Source organism: Salvelinus fontinalis, chromosome 25 (genome assembly GCF_029448725.1).
Source record: "Salvelinus fontinalis isolate EN_2023a chromosome 25, ASM2944872v1, whole genome shotgun sequence".
NCBI classification, from domain to species: Eukaryota; Metazoa; Chordata; class Actinopteri; order Salmoniformes; family Salmonidae; genus Salvelinus; species Salvelinus fontinalis.
In genome coordinates this window covers 42,275,709-42,301,574 of record NC_074689.1, presented here as the reverse complement: position 1 = coordinate 42,301,574, position 25,866 = coordinate 42,275,709, and the positions used below count along the sequence as shown (strand labels likewise).

Sequence of the window (25,866 nt, the reverse complement as noted above, 5' to 3'; positions counted from 1 at the left end):
GAGTGGATAACAGCTCCATGGTAATATTATATCAGTGGATAACAGCTCCATGGTAATATTATATCAGAGGATAACAGCTCCATGGTAATATTATATCAGTGGATAACAGCTCCATGGTAATATTATATCAGTGGATAACAGCTCCATGGTAATATTATATCAGAGTGGATAACAGCTCCATGGTAATATTATATCAGAGTGGATAACAGCTCCATGGTAATATTATATCAGAGTGGATAACAGCTCCATGGTAATATTATATCAGAGTGGATAACAGCTCCATGGTAATATTATATCAGAGTGGATAACAGCTCCATGGTAATATTATATCAGAGTGGATAACAGCTCCATGGTAATATTATATCAGAGTGGATAACAGCTCCATGGTAATATTATATCAGAGTGGATAACAGCTCCATGGTAATATTATATCAGAGTGGATAACAGCTCCATGGTAATATTATATCAGAGTGGATAACAGCTCCATGGTAATATTATATCAGAGTGGATAACAGCTCCATGGTAATATTATATCAGTGGATAACAGCTCCATGGTAATATTATATCAGAGTGGATAACAGCTCCATGGTAATATTATATCAGAGTGGATAACAGCTCCATGGTAATATTATATCAGAGTGGATAACAGCTCCATGGTAATATTATATCAGAGTGGATAACAGCTCCATGGTAATATTATATCAGGTGGATAACAGCTCCATGGTAATATTATATCAGAGTGGATAACAGCTCCATGGTAATATTATATCAGAGTGGATAACAGCTCCATGGTAATATTATATCAGGTGGATAACAGCTCCATGGTAATATTATATCAGAGTGGATAACAGCTCCATGGTAATATTATATCAGTGGATAACAGCTCCATGGTAATATTATATCAGAGTGGATAACAGCTCCATGGTAATATTATATCAGTGGATAACAGCTCCATGGTAATATTATATCAGAGTGGATAACAGCTCCATGGTAATATTATATCAGGTGGATAACAGCTCCATGGTAATATTATATCAGAGTGGATAACAGCTCCATGGTAATATTATATCAGAGTGGATAACAGCTCCATGGTAATATTATATCAGAGTGGATAACAGCTCCATGGTAATATTATATCAGGTGGATAACAGCTCCATGGTAATATTATATCAGAGTGGATAACAGCTCCATGGTAATATTATATCAGTGGATAACAGCTCCATGGTAATATTATATCAGGTGGATAACAGCTCCATGGTAATATTATATCAGGTGGATAACAGCTCCATGGTAATATTATATCAGTGGATAACAGCTCCATGGTAATATTATATCAGATGGATAACAGCTCCATGGTAATATTATATCAGAGTGGATAACAGCTCCATGGTAATATTATATCAGAGTGGATAACAGCTCCATGGTAATATTATATCAGAGTGGATAACAGCTCCATGGTAATATTATATCAGTGGATAACAGCTCCATGGTAATATTATATCAGAGTGGATAACAGCTCCATGGTAATATTATATCAGAGTGGATAACAGCTCCATGGTAATATTATATCAGAGTGGATAACAGCTCCATGGTAATATTATATCAGAGTGGATAACAGCTCCATGGTAATATTATATCAGTGGATAACAGCTCCATGGTAATATTATATGAGTGGATAACAGCTCCATGGTAATATTATATCAGAGTGGATAACAGCTCCATGGTAATATTATATCGAGTGGATAACAGCTCCATGGTAATATTATATCAGTGGATAACAGCTCCATGGTAATATTATATCAGAGTGGATAACAGCTCCATGGTAATATTATATCAGTGGATAACAGCTCCATGGTAATATTATATCAGTGGATAACAGCTCCATGGTAATATTATATCAGTGGATAACAGCTCCATGGTAATATTATATCAGAGTGGATAACAGCTCCATGGTAATATTATATCAGAGTGGATAACAGCTCCATGGTAATATTATATCAGTGGATAACAGCTCCATGGTAATATTATATCAGAGTGGATAACAGCTCCATGGTAATATTATATCAGAGTGGATAACAGCTCCATGGTAATATTATATCGAGTGGATAACAGCTCCATGGTAATATTATATCGAGTGGATAACAGCTCCATGGTAATATTATATCAGTGGATAACAGCTCCATGGTAATATTATATCAGAGTGGATAACAGCTCCATGGTAATATTATATCAGAGTGGATAACAGCTCCATGGTAATATTATATCAGAGTGGATAACAGCTCCATGGTAATATTATATCAGAGTGGATAACAGCTCCATGGTAATATTATATCAGTGGATAACAGCTCCATGGTAATATTATATCAGAGTGGATAACAGCTCCATGGTAATATTATATCAGAGTGGATAACAGCTCCATGGTAATATTATATCAGAGTGGATAACAGCTCCATGGTAATATTATATCAGAGTGGATAACAGCTCCATGGTAATATTATATCAGAGTGGATAACAGCTCCATGGTAATATTATATCAGAGTGGATAACAGCTCCATGGTAATATTATATCAGAGTGGATAACAGCTCCATGGTAATATTATATCAGAGTGGATAACAGCTCCATGGTAATATTATATCAGAGTGGATAACAGCTCCATGGTAATATTATATCAGAGTGGATAACAGCTCCATGGTAATATTATATCAGATGGATAACAGCTCCATGGTAATATTATATCAGTGGATAACAGCTCCATGGTAATATTATATCAGAGTGGATAACAGCTCCATGGTAATATTATATCAGGTGGATAACAGCTCCATGGTAATATTATATCAGAGTGGATAACAGCTCCATGGTAATATTATATCAGGTGGATAACAGCTCCATGGTAATATTATATCAGAGTGGATAACAGCTCCATGGTAATATTATATCAGAGTGGATAACAGCTCCATGGTAATATTATATCAGTGGATAACAGCTCCATGGTAATATTATATCAGTGGATAACAGCTCCATGGTAATATTATATCAGAGTGGATAACAGCTCCATGGTAATATTATATCAGAGTGGATAACAGCTCCATGGTAATATTATATCAGAGTGGATAACAGCTCCATGGTAATATTATATCAGAGTGGATAACAGCTCCATGGTAATATTATATCAGTGGATAACAGCTCCATGGTAATATTATATCAGAGTGGATAACAGCTCCATGGTAATATTATATCAGAGTGGATAACAGCTCCATGGTAATATTATATCAGAGTGGATAACAGCTCCATGGTAATATTATATCAGAGTGGATAACAGCTCCATGGTAATATTATATCAGAGTGGATAACAGCTCCATGGTAATATTATATCAGTGGATAACAGCTCCATGGTAATATTATATCAGGTGGATAACAGCTCCATGGTAATATTATATCAGAGTGGATAACAGCTCCATGGTAATATTATATCAGAGTGGATAACAGCTCCATGGTAATATTATATCAGAGTGGATAACAGCTCCATGGTAATATTATATCAGATGGATAACAGCTCCATGGTAATATTATATCAGTGGATAACAGCTCCATGGTAATATTATATCAGTGGATAACAGCTCCATGGTAATATTATATCAGAGTGGATAACAGCTCCATGGTAATATTATATCAGTGGATAACAGCTCCATGGTAATATTATATCAGAGTGGATAACAGCTCCATGGTAATATTATATCAGTGGATAACAGCTCCATGGTAATATTATATCAGTGGATAACAGCTCCATGGTAATATTATATCAGAGTGGATAACAGCTCCATGGTAATATTATATCAGAGTGGATAACAGCTCCATGGTAATATTATATCAGAGTGGATAACAGCTCCATGGTAATATTATATCAGAGTGGATAACAGCTCCATGGTAATATTATATCAGAGTGGATAACAGCTCCATGGTAATATTATATCAGAGTGGATAACAGCTCCATGGTAATATTATATCAGAGTGGATAACAGCTCCATGGTAATATTATATCAGAGTGGATAACAGCTCCATGGTAATATTATATCAGAGTGGATAACAGCTCCATGGTAATATTATATCAGAGTGGATAACAGCTCCATGGTAATATTATATCAGAGTGGATAACAGCTCCATGGTAATATTATATCAGTGGATAACAGCTCCATGGTAATATTATATCAGAGTGGATAACAGCTCCATGGTAATATTATATCAGAGTGGATAACAGCTCCATGGTAATATTATATCAGAGTGGATAACAGCTCCATGGTAATATTATATCAGTGGATAACAGCTCCATGGTAATATTATATCAGAGTGGATAACAGCTCCATGGTAATATTATATCAGTGGATAACAGCTCCATGGTAATATTATATCAGTGGATAACAGCTCCATGGTAATATTATATCAGAGTGGATAACAGCTCCATGGTAATATTATATCAGAGTGGATAACAGCTCCATGGTAATATTATATCAGTGGATAACAGCTCCATGGTAATATTATATCAGAGTGGATAACAGCTCCATGGTAATATTATATCAGAGTGGATAACAGCTCCATGGTAATATTATATCAGTGGATAACAGCTCCATGGTAATATTATATCAGAGTGGATAACAGCTCCATGGTAATATTATATCAGGTGGATAACAGCTCCATGGTAATATTATATCAGTGGATAACAGCTCCATGGTAATATTATATCAGAGTGGATAACAGCTCCATGGTAATATTATATCAGAGTGGATAACAGCTCCATGGTAATATTATATCAGTGGATAACAGCTCCATGGTAATATTATATCAGTGGATAACAGCTCCATGGTAATATTATATCAGTGGATAACAGCTCCATGGTAATATTATATCAGAGTGGATAACAGCTCCATGGTAATATTATATCAGTGGATAACAGCTCCATGGTAATATTATATCAGAGTGGATAACAGCTCCATGGTAATATTATATCAGTGGATAACAGCTCCATGGTAATATTATATCAGTGGATAACAGCTCCATGGTAATATTATATCAGAGTGGATAACAGCTCCATGGTAATATTATATCAGATGGATAACAGCTCCATGGTAATATTATATCAGATGGATAACAGCTCCATGGTAATATTATATCAGAGTGGATAACAGCTCCATGGTAATATTATATCAGTGGATAACAGCTCCATGGTAATATTATATCAGTGGATAACAGCTCCATGGTAATATTATATCAGAGTGGATAACAGCTCCATGGTAATATTATATCAGAGTGGATAACAGCTCCATGGTAATATTATATCAGTGGATAACAGCTCCATGGTAATATTATATCAGTGGATAACAGCTCCATGGTAATATTATATCAGAGTGGATAACAGCTCCATGGTAATATTATATCAGTGGATAACAGCTCCATGGTAATATTATATCAGAGTGGATAACAGCTCCATGGTAATATTATATCAGAGGATAACAGCTCCATGGTAATATTATATCAGAGTGGATAACAGCTCCATGGTAATATTATATCAGAGTGGATAACAGCTCCATGGTAATATTATATCAGTGGATAACAGCTCCATGGTAATATTATATCAGTGGATAACAGCTCCATGGTAATATTATATCAGTGGATAACAGCTCCATGGTAATATTATATCAGTGGATAACAGCTCCATGGTAATATTATATCAGTGGATAACAGCTCCATGGTAATATTATATCAGTGGATAACAGCTCCATGGTAATATTATATCAGAGTGGATAACAGCTCCATGGTAATATTATATCAGTGGATAACAGCTCCATGGTAATATTATATCAGTGGATAACAGCTCCATGGTAATATTATATCAGTGGATAACAGCTCCATGGTAATATTATATCAGTGGATAACAGCTCCATGGTAATATTATATCAGAGTGGATAACAGCTCCATGGTAATATTATATCAGAGTGGATAACAGCTCCATGGTAATATTATATCAGTGGATAACAGCTCCATGGTAATATTATATCAGTGGATAACAGCTCCATGGTAATATTATATCAGAGTGGATAACAGCTCCATGGTAATATTATATCAGTGGATAACAGCTCCATGGTAATATTATATCAGTGGATAACAGCTCCATGGTAATATTATATCAGTGGATAACAGCTCCATGGTAATATTATATCAGTGGATAACAGCTCCATGGTAATATTATATCAGAGGATAACAGCTCCATGGTAATATTATATCAGAGTGGATAACAGCTCCATGGTAATATTATATCAGAGTGGATAACAGCTCCATGGTAATATTATATCAGAGTGGATAACAGCTCCATGGTAATATTATATCAGTGGATAACAGCTCCATGGTAATATTATATCAGTGGATAACAGCTCCATGGTAATATTATATCAGAGTGGATAACAGCTCCATGGTAATATTATATCAGAGTGGATAACAGCTCCATGGTAATATTATATCAGTGGATAACAGCTCCATGGTAATATTATATCAGTGGATAACAGCTCCATGGTAATATTATATCAGTGGATAACAGCTCCATGGTAATATTATATCAGTGGATAACAGCTCCATGGTAATATTATATCAGTGGATAACAGCTCCATGGTAATATTATATCAGTGGATAACAGCTCCATGGTAATATTATATCAGAGTGGATAACAGCTCCATGGTAATATTATATCAGTGGATAACAGCTCCATGGTAATATTATATCAGTGGATAACAGCTCCATGGTAATATTATATCAGTGGATAACAGCTCCATGGTAATATTATATCAGAGTGGATAACAGCTCCATGGTAATATTATATCAGAGTGGATAACAGCTCCATGGTAATATTATATCAGTGGATAACAGCTCCATGGTAATATTATATCAGAGTGGATAACAGCTCCATGGTAATATTATATCAGTGGATAACAGCTCCATGGTAATATTATATCAGTGGATAACAGCTCCATGGTAATATTATATCAGTGGATAACAGCTCCATGGTAATATTATATCAGGTGGATAACAGCTCCATGGTAATATTATATCAGTGGATAACAGCTCCATGGTAATATTATATCAGTGGATAACAGCTCCATGGTAATATTATATCAGTGGATAACAGCTCCATGGTAATATTATATCAGTGGATAACAGCTCCATGGTAATATTATATCAGAGTGGATAACAGCTCCATGGTAATATTATATCAGTGGATAACAGCTCCATGGTAATATTATATCAGATGGATAACAGCTCCATGGTAATATTATATCAGAGTGGATAACAGCTCCATGGTAATATTATATCAGAGTGGATAACAGCTCCATGGTAATATTATATCAGAGTGGATAACAGCTCCATGGTAATATTATATCAGTGGATAACAGCTCCATGGTAATATTATATCAGTGGATAACAGCTCCATGGTAATATTATATCAGTGGATAACAGCTCCATGGTAATATTATATCAGAGGATAACAGCTCCATGGTAATATTATATCAGAGGATAACAGCTCCATGGTAATATTATATCAGAGTGGATAACAGCTCCATGGTAATATTATATCAGTGGATAACAGCTCCATGGTAATATTATATCAGTGGATAACAGCTCCATGGTAATATTATATCAGAGTGGATAACAGCTCCATGGTAATATTATATCAGAGTGGATAACAGCTCCATGGTAATATTATATCAGAGTGGATAACAGCTCCATGGTAATATTATATCAGATGGATAACAGCTCCATGGTAATATTATATCAGTGGATAACAGCTCCATGGTAATATTATATCAGTGGATAACAGCTCCATGGTAATATTATATCAGTGGATAACAGCTCCATGGTAATATTATATCAGTGGATAACAGCTCCATGGTAATATTATATCAGTGGATAACAGCTCCATGGTAATATTATATCAGTGGATAACAGCTCCATGGTAATATTATATCAGTGGATAACAGCTCCATGGTAATATTATATCAGTGGATAACAGCTCCATGGTAATATTATATCAGTGGATAACAGCTCCATGGTAATATTATATCAGAGTGGATAACAGCTCCATGGTAATATTATATCAGAGTGGATAACAGCTCCATGGTAATATTATATCAGAGTGGATAACAGCTCCATGGTAATATTATATCAGAGTGGATAACAGCTCCATGGTAATATTATATCAGAGTGGATAACAGCTCCATGGTAATATTATATCAGTGGATAACAGCTCCATGGTAATATTATATCAGAGTGGATAACAGCTCCATGGTAATATTATATCAGAGTGGATAACAGCTCCATGGTAATATTATATCAGAGTGGATAACAGCTCCATGGTAATATTATATCAGAGGATAACAGCTCCATGGTAATATTATATCAGAGGATAACAGCTCCATGGTAATATTATATCAGTGGATAACAGCTCCATGGTAATATTATATCAGTGGATAACAGCTCCATGGTAATATTATATCAGAGTGGATAACAGCTCCATGGTAATATTATATCAGTGGATAACAGCTCCATGGTAATATTATATCAGTGGATAACAGCTCCATGGTAATATTATATCAGAGTGGATAACAGCTCCATGGTAATATTATATCAGAGTGGATAACAGCTCCATGGTAATATTATATCAGTGGATAACAGCTCCATGGTAATATTATATCAGAGTGGATACCAGCTCCATGGTAATATTATATCAGTGGATAACAGCTCCATGGTAATATTATATCAGAGTGGATAACAGCTCCATGGTAATATTATATCAGAGTGGATACCAGCTCCATGGTAATATTATATCAGTGGATAACAGCTCCATGGTAATATTATATCAGAGTGGATAACAGCTCCATGGTAATATTATATCAGAGTGGATAACAGCTCCATGGTAATATTATATCAGAGTGGATAACAGCTCCATGGTAATATTATATCAGAGTGGATAACAGCTCCATGGTAATATTATATCAGAGTGGATAACAGCTCCATGGTAATATTATATCAGAGTGGATAACAGCTCCATGGTAATATTATGACATAATTCTCTTACTTCTGCTGAGAGCTGAAGGCAAATGCATCCTGCTTCTCTCTGGAGACACCGAACCGCTCTGCCACATTCTCTGAGGTGATGCTGCCGCCGAAACACACAGATTATTATATGGTGACACACACCGCAGCCCGGGCACATTATCAACACAGACAACATGACACCACTGCAGTCAGTCCCACAGAGAGGTGCTCAATTGATATTCCCAGTAGTAGTAGTACCATGTGGTACAGAGAGCAGTGACCGATCACAACCACTACCCCTGTTACTATGGTTACCACTGTGTTCCACTGTGAGACTAATCTGAGTCAGAATAAATGCTGCATGGGGCTAAGGTCAGAAAACGAACTGCTGATAATGTAATGTGTTCAGAGGAACAGGGGAACCTTCTGTATTCTAACTGATGCTAATGTACTGTGTTCAGAGGAACAGGGGAATAACACACTGAGCTAGCATTAACTGGATACGTTGTTGCAAACGTGCAATACCCAACCTCCATTTCAAGTTCTCTGTGAAACGTTCTAATCAGCCTTTGTCATTGCCACATTGCCGCTACATTTGCAGATGTAAATCATATGGCATCATATAGCCTAGCCATAATTCACATAGCATCATATAGCCTAGCCATAATTCACATAGCATCATATAGCCTAGCCATAATTCACATAGCATCATATAGCCTAGCAATAATTCACATAGCATCATATAGCCTAGCCATAATTCATATAGCCTAGCCATAATTCACATAGCATCATATAGCCTAGCCATAATTCATATAGCATCATATAGCCTAGCCATAATTCATATAGCATCATATAGCCTAGCCATAATTCACATAGCATCATATAGCCTAGCCATAATTCACATAGCATCATATAGCCTAGCCATAATTCACATAGCATCATATAGCCTAGCCATAATTCACATAGCATCATATAGCCTAGCCATAATTCATATAGCATCATATAGCCTAGCCATAATTCATATAGCTTCATATAGCCTAGCCATAATTCATATAAATGGTTATGCACAACCTTACCCCATAGGTATGACACAGTCTCTAGCCTTCTCGTAGTCCATAAGTCTGGAGCTCACATCGCCTGGTTCCCCAGTGTCCCGCAGAGACATGCTCTCCACTCTGGAGACAAGCCAAAATAACAGTAGCCATTCAGGAACCTGGACTGGGTCGGCAGGTTATAGGTTCAACTTCTATACTGTTTTGGTTATAGGTTCAACTTCTATACTGTTCAGGAACCTGGACTGGGTCGGCAGGTTATAGGTTCAACTTCTATACTGTTTTGGTTATAGGTTCAACTTCGATACTGTTCAGGAAGCTGGACTGTGTCGGCAGGTTATAGGTTCAACTTCTATACTGTTCAGGAACCTGGACTGGGTCGGCAGGTTATAAGGTTCAACTTGTATACTGTTTAGGAACCTGGACTGGGTCGGCAGGTTATAAGGTTCAACTTCTATACTGTTTAGGAACCTGGACTGGGTCGGCAGGTTATAGGTTCAACTTCTATACTGTTCAGGAACTTGGACTGGGTCGGCAGGTTATAGGTTCAACTTCTATACTGTTCAGGAACCTGGACTGGGTCGGCAGGTTATAAGGTTCAACTTCTATACTGTTTAGGAACCTGGACTGGGTCGGCAGGTTATAAGGTTCAACTTCTATACTGTTTAGGAACCTGGACTGGGTCGGCAGGTTATAGGTTCAACTTCTATACTGTTCAGGAACCTGGACTGGGTCGGCAGGTTATAGGTTCAACTTCTATACTGTTCAGGAACCTGGACTGGGTCGGCAGGTTATAAGGTTCAACTTCTATACTGTTCAGGAACCTGGACTGTTTCGGCAGGTTATAGGTTCAACTTCTATACTGTTCAGGAACCTGGACTGGGTCGGCAGGTTATAAGGTTCAACTTCTATACTGTTCAGGAACCTGGACTGTTTCGGCAGGTTATAGGTTCAACTTCTATACTGTTCAGGAACCTGGACTGGGTCGGCAGGTTATAGGTTCAACTTCTATACTGTTCAGGAACCTGGACTGTTTCGGCAGGTTATAGGTTCAACTTCTATACTGTTCAGGAACCTGGACTGGGTCGGCAGGTTATAGGTTCAACTTCTATACTGTTCAGGAACCTGGACTGTTTCGGCAGGTTATAGGTTCAACTTCTATACTGTTCAGGAACCTGGACTGGGTCGGCAGGTTATAAGGTTCAACTTCTATACTGTTCAGGAACCTGGACTGTTTCGGCAGGTTATAGGTTCAACTTCTATACTGTTCAGGAACCTGGACTGGGTCGGCAGGTTATAGGTTCAACTTCTATACTGTTCAGGAACCTGGACTGTTTCGGCAGGTTATAGGTTCAACTTCTATACTGTTCAGGAACCTGGACTTTATATTAAGAGTGAAATAGGATCCATTCTTCAGGCATACAAGGTTAAAACAGGAGACTATACTAACCCACAGGCCAGACCCATATCATATGACCCACTCCTGATGGCTCCTGGAACATAGAGAGAACACATGTTAACTAAATCAACTCTATCATGGTGGTGTGATAGTTCCTAAAGATGGAGTTTGTAGCCATAAATGAGGGCTGAAGAGTTCATCTAGTTACATAGGCCTACACACTAACACTAATATGTGGGATTATTACCTGCGATGTTGAACAGAGCCTGTAGTCCAGAGGAACACATCCTGTTGACGGTGTAGACAGGGACCGTCTCTGGGAACTCACTAGGAAAGACATACATTCCTGGTTAAAACCACTCAGTGCCATTCTATTTACCTGTGCGTCGTATCTAACAGTAAGGCAGACTCACCTGAGGAAGTGAGCCACTCTGGCCATGAGAGCACCTGCCCCAGGCTGCAGAACGTTACCTAGAGGGCAGAAAAACATTACTGCTAAAGTATACATTAAACATGACGTATAAACCCTTATCGTAGGTCTTCTATGGGGTAGGAAGCCATTGATTACTCACCCACACAGATGTCCCCTAGTCTCTCAGGTGACAGTCCCACATCTACCAGGACCGCTGTCATCACACGACTCAACAGCTCGTCTGGAGTGGTGTCCTGACAGACAGACAGACAGACAGACACAGACAGACACAGACAGACAGACAGACAGACAGACAGACAGACAGACAGACAGACAGACCATTGAGTTACACATGGGTCATTCCACCTCACAAAGCAGAAGAGGATTTGACACCAACCATCTCAGATTGTTCTCAAATAGTTTCTGTAGTTAGAAACAGATACGATTAGCATGTCTGAAACATTATTTTGTTGAAAGATTACACTTTGAGAAATTAAGCTAATTGATTGCACCCAAATTGTTTATAGGATTCATATAATATTCAATAACTATAGTAGCTAAAGTCTGATTTGGACCAAATCCCTTAACAATGATTAAGACATGGTCAGAAGCCACCAATGGACCCTCCAAACCCCACATTAACCCCAACAGCCAGTACAGTGTCAGTTCTCCATGTTTGACCAGTACTATAAAGCTGGGACGTGGAGCATTGTTTGTTCAACATACTGTTTGTATTCTCAGTGAATTTGGTGGTGTTTTTTTCCCCCGTTCAGATAAATTAGTCATTGAAGTGGTTAGGTTTTTGTCCGATCGCCTTGTGCTGGGGACAATAAAAGCTCACACTAAAATGTGCCGTTTTGTCACAACACAATGCCACAGATGTCAAGTTTTGAGGGAGCGGGAAATTGGCATGCTGACCGCAAGAATGTCCACCAGATCTGTTGCCATAGAATTGTAATGTTCATTTCTCTACCATGAGCCGCATCCAACGTATTTTTCGAGAATTTGGCAGTACGCCCAACCGGGCCTCACAACCACAGTCCACGTGTCTGGCGTTGTGTGGGTGAGCGGTTTACGGATGTCAACAGAGTGCCTCATGGCGGCGGCGGCGTTTTGTCATGAGTAGGTATAAACGAACACAATTGCATTTTAACAATGGCAATTTGAATAGAGATACCGTATAAACGAGATCCTGAGGCCCATTGCCGTTACATTCATCCGCCGCCACCACCTCATGTTTCAGCATGACAATGCACGGCCCTATGTCGCTAGGATCTGTATACAATATCTGGAAGCTGAAAATGTCCCAGTTCTTCGATGGCCTGCACACTCACCAGGCATGCCACCCATTGAGCATGTTCGGGATGCTCTGGATCGACGTGTACGACAGCATGTTCCAGTTCCCGCAACTTCGCGCAGCCATTGAAGAGGAGTGGGACAACATTCCACAGGCCACAATCAACAGCCTGATCATGAAAAGGTGATGTGACACGTTGCATGAGGCCAACGGTGGTTACACCAGATACTGACTGGTTTTCTGATCCAAGCCTTTACTTTATTTAGTATTCCCAGTAGTCATATGAAATCTATAGTTTAGTGCCTAAATAAATTTACTTCAATTTACATGAACTGTACCTCAGTAAAATGGTTGAAATTGTTGCGTTTATATTTTTGTTCAGTATAATGAGGCTACAATGTTGTTTGGTTTATTATTTGAACAATCGCTGAGATTATTCAGTGCCTTCTTCATATGTCACACATATGTTACACCTGCCAAGTGGATATAGTATCTTGGCAAAGGAGAAATGCTCACTAACAGGGATGTAAACAAATTTGTGCACAACATTAGAGAGAAATCAGCTTGTGCGTATGGAACATTTCTGAGATCTTTTATTTCAACTCATGAAACATTGGACCAACACTTTACCTGTTGCGTTTATATTTAGTATTTTTATAAGTAATAACTAGTGATCCCAGGTTGTTGGTAACAACAGTTGAGAGATGTGCTTTTTCTCTGTGACCAAAACATTTTACAGCTGATATGGGATACATTGAAGCAGCATAAGGATAAGCAACACTAAGGACTTAGCGACCGTGCGGGTGTGTGGACCATGTTAAGAGGGCACGACGGCGCCTCTTCCCCCGCAGAAGGATGAAAAGATGTGCCCTCGGACCCTCAAAGTTTTACAGGTGCACCAGAAATCATCTTGACTGGCTGATTCCCCGTTTGGTATGGCAAAGCGCTAGAGGGTGGTACGGACAGACCAGTATATCACTGGGGCCAAGCTCCCTTACATCCAAGATCGCTATCAGGCGGTGTCAGAGGAAGGCCCCGGAAAAATTACCAAAGAAAACTGAGAATGGATCAACAACATTGCAGTTACTCCACAATACTAACCTAATTGATAGAGTGAAAAGACAGAATAACAAATATTCCAAAACATGCATCCTGTTTGCAGCAAGGCACTAAAGTAATACTGCAAAAAATGGGGCAAAGAAATGAACTTTATGTCCTGAATACGAATATATATATTAATGTACATATTAATGATATATATATTAATGTTTATGTTTTTTAAAGGATTTTGGAAATACTCCTGTATTTCCGCTGTTATAGGGTATTGTGTGTAGGTGGATGAGATCTTTATTTTTTTATCCATTTTGAATTCAGGCTTTAAACACAACAAAATGTGGAATAAGTCAGGAGTATGAATACTTTCTGAAGGCTCTGTATGTCTAATGTAATGGAGTCATGATCAAGGGCTATTGCCGCGTTCAAAACAACTGGGAACTCGGGGAAATACGAGGTCAAATCATGACGTCAGTGATCTTCAGCTCGGAAAGTCGGAGTTCTAGAAAGAGAAACGCGTTCCGGATGTGGAATTCCGAGTTGGATCAAATCAAATGTATTTATATAGCCCTTCTTACATCAGCTGATATCTGAAAGTGTTGAACAGAAACCCAGCCTAAAACCCCAAACAGCAAGCAATGCAGGTGTAGAAGCACCATTCAAATCGCTTTTTCCCAGTCTGAGCTTTTTCCCCATTTGATTTGAAACGCGACGTTAGTCCTCCTTACCTTGAAAGATCCTCTTTTAGCCTTGCCGAAAGCAGTCCTCAGCCCGTGGACCACCACTATATCATCTGGGCTGGCGGATAAAGCACTACATTCTACCCCGGAGACAATGTGATCACTGTGGGATTTGAACGTGTTCGGTGGCGATAAATGACCAAAAACGACCTTTACTCTGTGCATTGTGGTGTTAAAGTAAGTAAACTGATACTTTAAGCTAAACTATCCACTGATATACAACCACAATCAAGCCCGTGCAATGCACAAACACTGTCTATTCGCAAGCGTCTACGCAGGAATGGTGAGTTTGTTACAGTGTATCGTGTGGCTAAAGTTCGTATCTTGCAACACTGGGAGCGTTCGACATTTCAGCCGACTTTAAAGGCAAGTCGAAGCTGAGTGATCTACAAGTCACCTTGCATCATAAATTACTTGTCAATGTTATTTGTAGATCAGTCAGTCATTTACAACGTTCCTATGAAACATCACCGTGTTGATGCTCTCGAACACGGCCAATGATCCAGCCATTGAACTTTGGTTTCCACTAGTTATTACAGCCACAAAGTCCATATTGGCTATATCGTAAAAATTAATGAAAACAGAAATGTGCTTTTTGGTCTCAAATTGAGGTTAGGATTAGGCATAAGGTTAGCACGGTGTTTAAAGTTAGGTATAAAGTTAAACTTTAAGATGCATTTTTAAAAAATAGGGGGTTTAGGGCTTTGCGGTTGTGGTAACTAGTGACGACCATGAACTTTGGCATATTTCCTTGTTACGATAAGCTACGGCAAACATGGAGGGACGAAATAGATGGGTCTGGTACCGTTTGCATTATACTTCTGGGGAAGGACTGGAGTGCTCAGGAAACTTAATAAACAGCGTCAGTCCCAAATGTAAATGCGCATGTCCAATAATGTCTAGTATATCAAATAAGGGGCGGCAGGTGGCCTGGTGGTTAGAGCCTTGGGCCTGTAACAGAAAGGTTGCTGGATCGAATCCCTGATCTTACAAGGTAAAACATCTGTCGTTCTGCCCCTGAACAAGGCAGTTAACCCACTGTTCCTAGGCCGTCATTGTAAATAAGAATTTGTTAATCTTCAAATAATATTTTTGCAGGAATCTCCTTGCGAATGATTTTGCCGAAGATTGTATCATGCCTAGTTAAATAAAGGTAAAAACAAAAACCAACATCTAAACTTTAATTCAAACGTTTGTGTCTCTACTCTGACTGGGGTCCCACGTATCCACCGGGGGGCAGCAGATAGCAGTGTGTGGAGCCAGTCCTCAAAGTGTCATTATTTTTTGATGCTCACGTTCTTACAGACATCAGAACCAGTGCTCTGAGGGGACTCTATTACCGTTCTGCTGGCAGCAGGATATTATGCTGCCAGCATGATTGATGATTTTTTAATTATCCTAATAAGAGTCCCCCCCCCCCCCCCTGCAAAGACATGCATGCTAAACTTGGGGAATATCCATGTTTTAGCACTCGTGCAGCACAACTGTTTTTCACGTTGTGAAGGCCCAGAAAATTGTTAAAGACTCCAGCCATAGACTGTTCTCTCTGCTTCTGCACATCACCGGTGCATCAAGTCTGACACAAACAGGGTCCTGAACAGTTTCTGTCCCCAAGACATAAGACTGATAAATAGCTTTTTCATTTATCCTTAGTAGGCGAGTCAAACTCTTATTTACAAAGACAACCTACCCCGGACAATTGTGCGCCGCCCAATCACAGCCGGTTGTGATACAGCCTGGAATCAAACCAGGGCCTGTAGTGACACCTCTAGCACTGAGATGCAGTGCCTTAGACCACTCAGGTGCAGCAGGCTAAGCTAACAGAATGGCAACACAGACTGAGTTGGTCCTTGTTTTATTGACATTTTTGCACTGTCTCTATACACACTCACAGGACTCTACACACTTTTTACAGTGAACCTTTATCAAACTAGGCAAGTCAGTTAAGAACAAATTCTCATTTACACTGACGGCCTACTGGGGAACAGTGGGTTAACTTGTTCAGAACGACAGAGGTTTACCTTGTCAGCTCGGGGATTTGATCCAGCAACCTTTTGGTTATTGGCCTAACGCTCTAACCACTAGGCTACCTGTTGCACATTTACACTGACTCTACACACAATCATATATAATCATCACATACACTGCTGCTACTCTGTTTATCAAATATCCTGACGCCTAGTCACCTTACCCCTATACATATCTACCTCCATCACTATACATATCTACCTCCATCACTCCAGTATCCCTGCACATTGTTAATATGGTACTGACCCTGTATATAGTCACCTTACCCCTATACATATCTACCTCCATCACTCCAGTATCCCTGCACATTGTTAATATGGTACTGACCCTGTATATAGTCACCTTACCCCTATACATATCTACCTCCATCACTCCAGTATCCCTGTACATTGTTAATATGGTACTGTCCCTATATATAGTCACCTTCCCCCTATACATATCTACCTCCATCACTCCAGTATCCCTGTACAGTGTTAATATGGTACTGACCCTGTATATAGTCACCTTACCCCTATACATATCTACCTCCATCACTCCAGTATCCCTGTACATTGTTAATATGGTACTGACCCTGTATATAGTCACCTTACCCCTATACATATCTACCTCCATCACTCCAGTATCCCTGTACATTGTTAATATGGGACTGACCCTGTATATAGTCACCTTACCCCTATACATATCTACCTCCATCACTCCAGTATCCCTGTACATTGTTAATATGGTACTGTCCCTATATATAGTCACCTTACCCCTATACATATCTACCTCCATCACTCCAGTATCCCTGTACATTGTTAATATGGTACTGACCCTGTATATAGTCACCTTACCCCTATACATATCTACCTCCATCACTCCAGTATCCCTGTACAGTGTTAATATGGTACTGACCCTGTATATAGTCACCTTACCCCTATACATATCTACCTCCATCACTCCAGTATGCCTGTACAGTGTTAATATGGTACTGACCCTGTATATAGTATGATTACCCCTATACATATCTACCTCCATCACTCCAGTATCCCTGTACATTGTTAATATGGTACTGACCCTGTATATAGTCACCTTACCCCTATACATATCTACCTCCATCACTCCAGTATCCCTGTACATTGTTAATATGGTACTGACCCTGTATATAGTCACCTTACCCCTATACATATCTACCTCCATCACTCCAGTATCCCTGTACATTGTTAATATGGGACTGACCCTGTATATAGTCACCTTACCCCTATACATATCTACCTCCATCACTCCAGTATGCCTGTACAGTGTTAATATGGTACTGACCCTGTATATAGTATGATTACCCCTATACATATCTACCTCCATCACTCCAGTATCCCTGTACATTGTTAATATGGTACTGACCCTGTATATAGTCACCTTACCCCTATACATATCTACCTCCATCACTCCAGTATCCCTGTACATTGTTAATATGGTACTGACCCTGTATATAGTCACCTTACCCCTATACATATCTACCTCCATCACTCCAGTATCCCTGTACATTGTTAATATGGTACTGACCCTGTATATAGTCACCTTACCCCTATACATATCTACCTCCATCACTCCAGTATCCCTGTACAGTGTTAATATGGTACTGACCCTGTATATAGTCACCTTCCCCCTATACATATCTACCTCCATCACTCCAGTATCCCTGTACATTGTTAATATGGTACTGACCCTGTATATAGTCACCTTACCCCTATACATATCTACCTCCATCACTCCAGTATCCCTGTACATTGTTAATATGGTACTGACCCTGTATATAGTATGATTACCCCTATACATATCTACCTCCATCACTCCAGTATCCCTGTACATTGTTAATATGGTACTGACCCTGTATATAGTCACCTTACCCCTATACATATCTACCTCCATCACTCCAGTATCCCTGTACAGTGTTAATATGGTACTGACCCTGTATATAGTCACCTTACCCCTATACATATCTACCTCCATCACTCCAGTATCCCTGTACATTGTTAATATGGTACTGACCCTGTATATAGTATGATTACCCCTATACATATCTACCTCCATCACTCCAGTATCCCTGTACATTGTTAATATGGTACTGACCCTGTATATAGTATGATTACCCCTATACATATCTACCTCCATCACTCCAGTATCCCTGTACATTGTTAATATGGTACTGACCCTGTATATAGTCACCTTACCCCTATACATATCTACCTCCATCACTCCAGTATCCCTGTACAGTGTTAATATGGTACTGACCCTGTATATCACAGGTGTCAAACTCATTCCACGGAGGGCCGAGTGTCTGCGGGTTTTCGCTCCTCCCTTGTACTTGATTGATGAATTAACATCACTAATTAGTTAGGAACTCCCCACACCTGGTTGTCTAGGGCTTTATTGAAAGGAAAAACCAAAAACCTGCAGACACTAGGCCCTCCGTGGAATGAGTTTGACACCCCTGCTGTATATAGTCACCTTACCCCTATACATATCTACCTCCATCACTCCAGTATCCCTGTACATTGTTAATATGGTACTGACCCTGTATATAGTCACCTTACCCCTATACATATCTACCTCCATCACTCCAGTATCCCTGTACATTGTTAATATGGGACTGACCCTGTATATAGTCACCTTACCCCTATACATATCTACCTCCATCACTCCAGTATCCCTGTACATTGTTAATATGGTACTGACCCTGTATATAGTCACCTTACCCCTATACACATCTACCTCCATCACTCCAGTATGCCTGTACAGTGTTAATATGGTACTGACCCTGTATAAACTGTGCAGTAGCTTCTTCCTTTCTTGTGTGTTTGTTCTACGTTGTTATCTTTAGTGCTACATTGATATTCACTACTGGGTTTAGAGCTTCAAGGAAGCCATTTCACTGTACTTATGCACATGACATTAAAACTTGAAACTTGCTACCTACCACCTTTGAAAAAATAAATGGGTAAGTTTATTTTTTTATATTGTATTATTAATTCCATTATTTCTTCTGAAAGTTTACACACATACTGGTATGTTGAAGGCTATATTTAAATACAGTGGTGGAAAAAAGTACCCAATTGTCATACTTGAGTAAAAGTAAAGATACCTTTTTAATAGAAAATGAAAAAAGTCACCCAGTAAAATATTACTTGAGTAAAAGTATTTGGTTTTAAATAAAGGTTAAATAAAAATAAATTAACTTAAGTATGAAAATTAAAAGTATAAATCATTTCAAATTCCTTATATTAAGCAAACCAGGTGGCACAATTTTCTTTGTTTTTTTAAATTTAAAGATAGCCAGGAGCACTCTCCAACACTCAGACATAATTTACAAACGAAGCCTTTGTGTTTAGTGAGTCCTCCAGATCAGAGGCAGTAGGGACGACCAGGGATGTTCTCTGTTTAGTGAGTCCTCCAGATCAGAGGCAGTAGGGATGACCAGGGATGTTCTCTGTTTAGTGAGTCCTCCAGATCAGAGGCAGTAGGGATGACCAGGGATGTTCTCTGTTTAGTGAGTCCTCCAGATCAGAGACAGTAGGGATGACCAGGGATGTTCTCTGTTTAGTGAGTCCTCCAGATCAGAGGCAGTAGGGATGACCAGGGATGTTCTCTGTTTAGTGAGTCCTCCAGATCAGAGGCAGTAGGGATGACCAGGGATGTTCTCTGTTTAGTGAGTCCTCCAGATCAGAGACAGTAGGGATGACCAGGGATGTTCTCTGTTTAGTGAGTCCTCCAGATCAGAGTCAGTAGGGATGACCAGGGATGTTCTCTGTTTAGTGAGTCCTCCAGATCAGAGGCAGTAGGGATGACCAGGGATGTTCTCTGTTTAGTGAGTCCTCCAGATCAGAGGCAGTAGGGATGACCAGGGATGTTCTCTGTTTAGTGAGTCCTCCAGATCAGAGGCGGTAGGGATGACCAGGGATGTTCTCTGTTTAGTGAGTCCTCCAGATCAGAGGCGGTAGGGATGACCAGGGATGTTCTCTGTTTAGTGAGTCCTCCAGGTCAGAGTCAGTAGGGATGACCAGGGATGTTCTCTGTTTAGTGAGTCCTCCAGATCAGAGGCAGTAGGGATGACCAGGGATGTTCTCTGTTTAGTGAGTCCTCCAGGTCAGAGTCAGTAGGGATGACCAGGGATGTTCTCTGTTTAGTGAGTCCTCCAGATCAGAGGCAGTAGGGATGACCAGGGATGTTCTCTGTTTAGTGAGTCCTCCAGGTCAGAGTCAGTAGGGATGACCAGGGATGTTCTCTGTTTAGTGAGTCCTCCAGATCAGAGGCCGTAGGGATGACCAGGGATGTTCTCTGTTTAGTGAGTCCTCCAGGTCAGAGGCAGTAGGGATGACCAGGGATGTTCTCCTGATAGGTGTGTGAATTGGACCATTTTCCCGTGCTGCTAAGCATTCAAAATGTAATGATTACTTTTGTGTATCAGGGGAAAATGTATGGAGTAAAAAGTACATTATTTTCTTTAGGAATGTAGTGGAGTAAACATAAAACATATCAATAGTAAGGTACAGATACCCCACAAAATTACTTAAGTAGTACTTTAAAGTATTTTACAAGTACTTTACACTACTGTTTTAAATAAATAAAACATATCTAATTGGAATTACTCAATAGGTTTCCTCATTAGCATACAACGTGACGTTATCATTTGTGCTGCTGGCAGAATACCAGTTGAGACGGAGGGGAGACTCGCTGCTCTGAATGTTGTGGGGAAGAGGAGCCGATCGAAGCAGGGAGCGAGACTGAAACTTCTCTCTCGAATACAGCTGTTCTTTTGCAGCCTTCGAGGGACGCTCAGTGGTCACCAGTGGATTATTTATATACATGGAAGAGAGGACATTTATATGCAATGTTTTACCAGGGTGATAGAAGCTTTTTGCTTTACTTGCTCGCCAAATACATAAACTGAGCGCAGCTTCCGGATGTAACTGTTTAGGGTTTGGGTCCTCTTCTCTCGGCTGGATTTATGAACTGGTTTATTCAATAACTTCCATAACGTTAATCATTATCAAGTTTTTTCAGAAGAATGAAGACACCCAGATAACAAGGTGAGAATCCATGCTAAATAAAAATACAGGTATTCTGTCCAACAAAGTAGTATTTGACATTATGCAATATCCATATTTTATGTCATGTTTTAGTGAGTCAGGATGAAAATCCCACCTCCCAGACAGTGTTAAGGTTTGGTAAACTGACCCTAGATCTCACAGCTCTCTCTTCACAACCTATGGACCAGTTAACCATGTGTTGTCATTGGTGGTGGGATCCTCAATCAACTGCTGTCCTATAGGACTATCCCCTCTCCTTACTGAGAATGGTCTGCCCCTAATGAGAATGGTCTGCCCCTAATGAGAATGGTCTGCCCCTAATGAGAATGGTCTGCCCCTAATGAGAATGGTCTGCCCCTAATGAGAATGGTCTGCCCCTAATGAGAATGGTCTGCCCCTAATGAGAATGGTCTGCCCCTAATGAGAATGGTCTGCCCCTAATGAGAATGGTCTGCCCCTAATGAGAATGGTCTGCCCCTAATGAGAATGGTCTACCCCTAATGAGAATGGTCTGCCCCTAATGAGAATGGTCTGCCCCTAATGAGAATGGTCTGCCCCTAATGAGAATGGTCTGCCCCTAATGAGAATGGTCTGCCCCTAATGAGAATGGTCTGCCCCTAATGAGAATGGTCTGCCCCTAATGAGAATGGTCTGCCCCTAATGAGAATGGTCTGCCCCTAATGAGAATGGTCTGCCCCTAATGAGAATGGTCTACCTCAATGTTCCTCACAGGCCCATATTGAGTACAATGCTCCTCAGTTTCTGTAGTGGAGGACATGTTGGGCTGATGACAGACTGGTAGGATTCCTGCTTCTCAGTTTCTGTAGTGGAGGACATGTTGGGCTGATGACAGACTGGTAGGATTCCTGCTTCTCAGTTTCTGTAGTGGAGGACATGTTGGGCTGATGACAGACTGGTAGGATTCCAGTTGAGGTAGTTTAATGCTGCACAGGACAATACAACCTAACAACATGGCTGTGACTTCACTACTGAATGATCAGAGGAGGACAGGACTGCCCAGGACTACCCAGGACTACCCAGGACTACCCAGGACTACCCAGGACAATACAACCTAACAACATGGCTGTGACTTCACTACTGAATGATCAGAGGAGGACAGGACTACCCAGGACTACCCAGGACTACCCAGGACTACCCAGGACTACCCAGGACTGCCCAGGACTACCCAGGACTACCCAGGACAATAAAACCTAACAACATGGCTGTGACTTCACTAATGAATGATCAGAGGAGGACAGGACTACCCAGGACTACCCAGGACTACCCAGGGCTACCCAGGGCTACCCAGGACTACCCAGGACTACCCAGGGCTACCCAGGGCTACCCAGGGCTACCCAGGGCTACCCAGGACTACCCAGCAGCACCGTCATCCTCACACAACTGTATGAACGTGTATGTATATAGCTACATCCACAAGGCTCATTGCTAACACAAAACCCACATCATCTATACAGTAAACATCCACACAACCGCAGCTCATATAAGACACTGGTGGACGTTATACAATACACTGAAATGCTAAATGTCTGAAATGAGATGACAGAAACAACAGGCTTACAGATGCTAGCTCGCTGTAAAAACACTATGTAGCATAACAAAGACAAGTGTGTCCACAATACATGAAGAGTGAGAAATATGAACTCACATTTCTGAAGGACGCACACTGGCCTTGGCTAAAACAAAGAATGATAACAAAAAAAAGGTAATCACAGGAGATGGCTGGAACGTATTACTTTGCTTGTGTACTTTCTCTAGTTACTTCCGTCTCCTCAGTTAGAGATCGCCCGTAGTGCTCTACTCGACATCCCCGGTGGGTGGAGCTACAGCTCTCCTATGATTAACTAATATTTACTCTCAATAGTCTTTCGTACAACAGGGATCCTGGTCCATGTTGACTCCAATGCTTCCTACAGTTGTGTCAAGTTGGCTTGACGTCTTTTGGGTGGTGGACCATTCCTGATACAAACGGGAAACTGTTGAGCGTGAAAAACCCAGCAGCGTTGCAGTTCTTGACACAAACCGGTGCGCCTGGCACCTACTACCATACCCCGTTCAAAGGCACTTAACTATTTTGTCTTGCCCATTCACTCTCTGAATGGCACACATACCCAATCCATGTCTCAATTGTCTCAAAGCTTACAAATGATTCCATAACCTGTCTCCTCCCCTCATCTACACTGATAGAAGTGGATTTAAGAAGTGACATCAATAAGGGATCATATCTTTCACCTGGATTCACCTGGTCAGTCTGTCATGGAAAGAGCAGGTGTCCTTAATGTTTTGTCCACTCAGTGTAAACATTCAAAAGGCATCACACCAAAGGACTAAGAAACTGACCTCTTATGGCAGTGAAGTGCAATATTTTGATAAATATTTCTATAAAGCTTCCAGTGTATTCAGGTCATGTGATCCAGCCATGTCTTCTGTACTTCCTTATTCCAAGAGAACCCTCCCCAGCGCAATGGTGCCCAAATGCTGGATCGATGAATAATCACAGAATTGTGCTTTTAGGGACAACATGTAATTACTCATAACTATTTGGTAATATCATGAATAGACTCGGGGACTATTATTTATTGAAATATATTTCTGTGTAATTACTATGAAGTAGGTGAAGGGAATTTAATGACATTTTTCATTCATTTCAAAGTTCCACAACCTTAACCTGGGACAGTCACACCATTGAACAATTGTCATGTTTGGTTCAAAATTGCAAGAATACAAAATGATACACTGCATGAATCTACTCATTATCCACGTTAAAAACAAAGCTTTTAGTATTATATCACAATTTTAGCCAATTTAAGTTAAATAATATTTATGTTTGCCATCATGGACAAGAAAAGTCAGGTCAACTACCCAATATACAGTACATATCATATTGCACTTTTATATGAAATGACATTTAATTATACATGTTAGATTCCCATGCTATAGAGATTGTACTTGTCCAGACAGTGGCTCATGACAAGGAGCAGTATGTATGTACTGTTGGTAATGACTGACTGGGCTTTTGATTGGAGCTTGTTCCGAATGGAATCCTCCTATAGGATGACAAAGCCTCAAAACAGGTATCCTGTTGCTCTTTTGTACATGTATCATGTAGTTAGGCCTAATAAATCAAATGTCTAAGACTACGATGTGTCTATCTTTCTTACATGTTGTTTGTTAGTAATAACAATAAGCCATTTTCTTTTTGGCTCCTACAGAAACCTCACTTTTTTTAAACTGATATTTTATTTAATAATTTGAAAATACATTTAAACATCTAATTAAAATCTACTAGACCTACATTATTAGCAAACAATTAGCTAAAAGTGTGTTAATTACAGTGTTACAAAAGCAACAGTTTTGTAACAGCTTAACTTTAGCCTGTGTTATAAAACCTGAAACAGCCAGCGTCAACCCAGTGTGTGGCGCCAGCCACAATAAGAATTAGCCACAATCGTAGAATTTGCCGTTCCCCTTCAAAATGAAAGTCTCACATTGAAACTGATCCAAACGGATACAACGAGTGGAACGATGCCATATTTGGACTAGATAATGATAAACAACGTTGTAATGTTATATAATACAATAATTAATACATTTGACAACAGTTAAATCCCACTGTGGAAACATTAAGGACACCTGGTCTTTCCAGGACATAGAGTGACCAGGTGAATCCAGGTGAAAGATGGATCCCTTATTGATGTCACTTGTTAAATCCACTTCAATCA

General features: G+C 39.8%; 1 protein-coding gene across 1 annotated transcript; it reads right to left on the bottom strand.

Moving 5' to 3' along the window:
• Positions 1 to 9,080: 9,080 nt before the first annotated feature.
• On the bottom strand, positions 9,081 to 15,391 carry acaa1 (acetyl-CoA acyltransferase 1). The gene is made up of 7 exons (XM_055882221.1): positions 15,021 to 15,391; positions 12,103 to 12,196; positions 11,944 to 12,001; positions 11,778 to 11,857; positions 11,582 to 11,624; positions 10,156 to 10,254; positions 9,081 to 9,200 (listed from the first exon to the last, which is right to left on the bottom strand). Exons 1-7 carry the CDS (start codon positions 15,195 to 15,197, stop codon positions 9,116 to 9,118), a joined length of 636 nt encoding a protein of 211 aa, XP_055738196.1. The 5' UTR covers positions 15,198 to 15,391; the 3' UTR covers positions 9,081 to 9,115.
• Positions 15,392 to 25,866: the final 10,475 nt, after the last annotated feature.

Bases quoted from the DNA above. Each gene is read 5' to 3' on its own strand.
- acaa1 (XM_055882221.1), bottom strand. From the start codon at position 15,197: ATGCACAGAGTAAAGGTCGTTTTTGGTCATTTATCGCCACCGAACACG. The intron at 12,002-12,102 runs GTGAGTAATCAA...TCTGCCCTCTAG, and splicing joins ACTAGGGGACATCTGTGTGG to GTAACGTTCTGCAGCCTGGG. The intron at 11,858-11,943 runs GTGAGTCTGCCT...TGTCTTTCCTAG, and splicing joins AGAGTGGCTCACTTCCTCAG to TGAGTTCCCAGAGACGGTCC.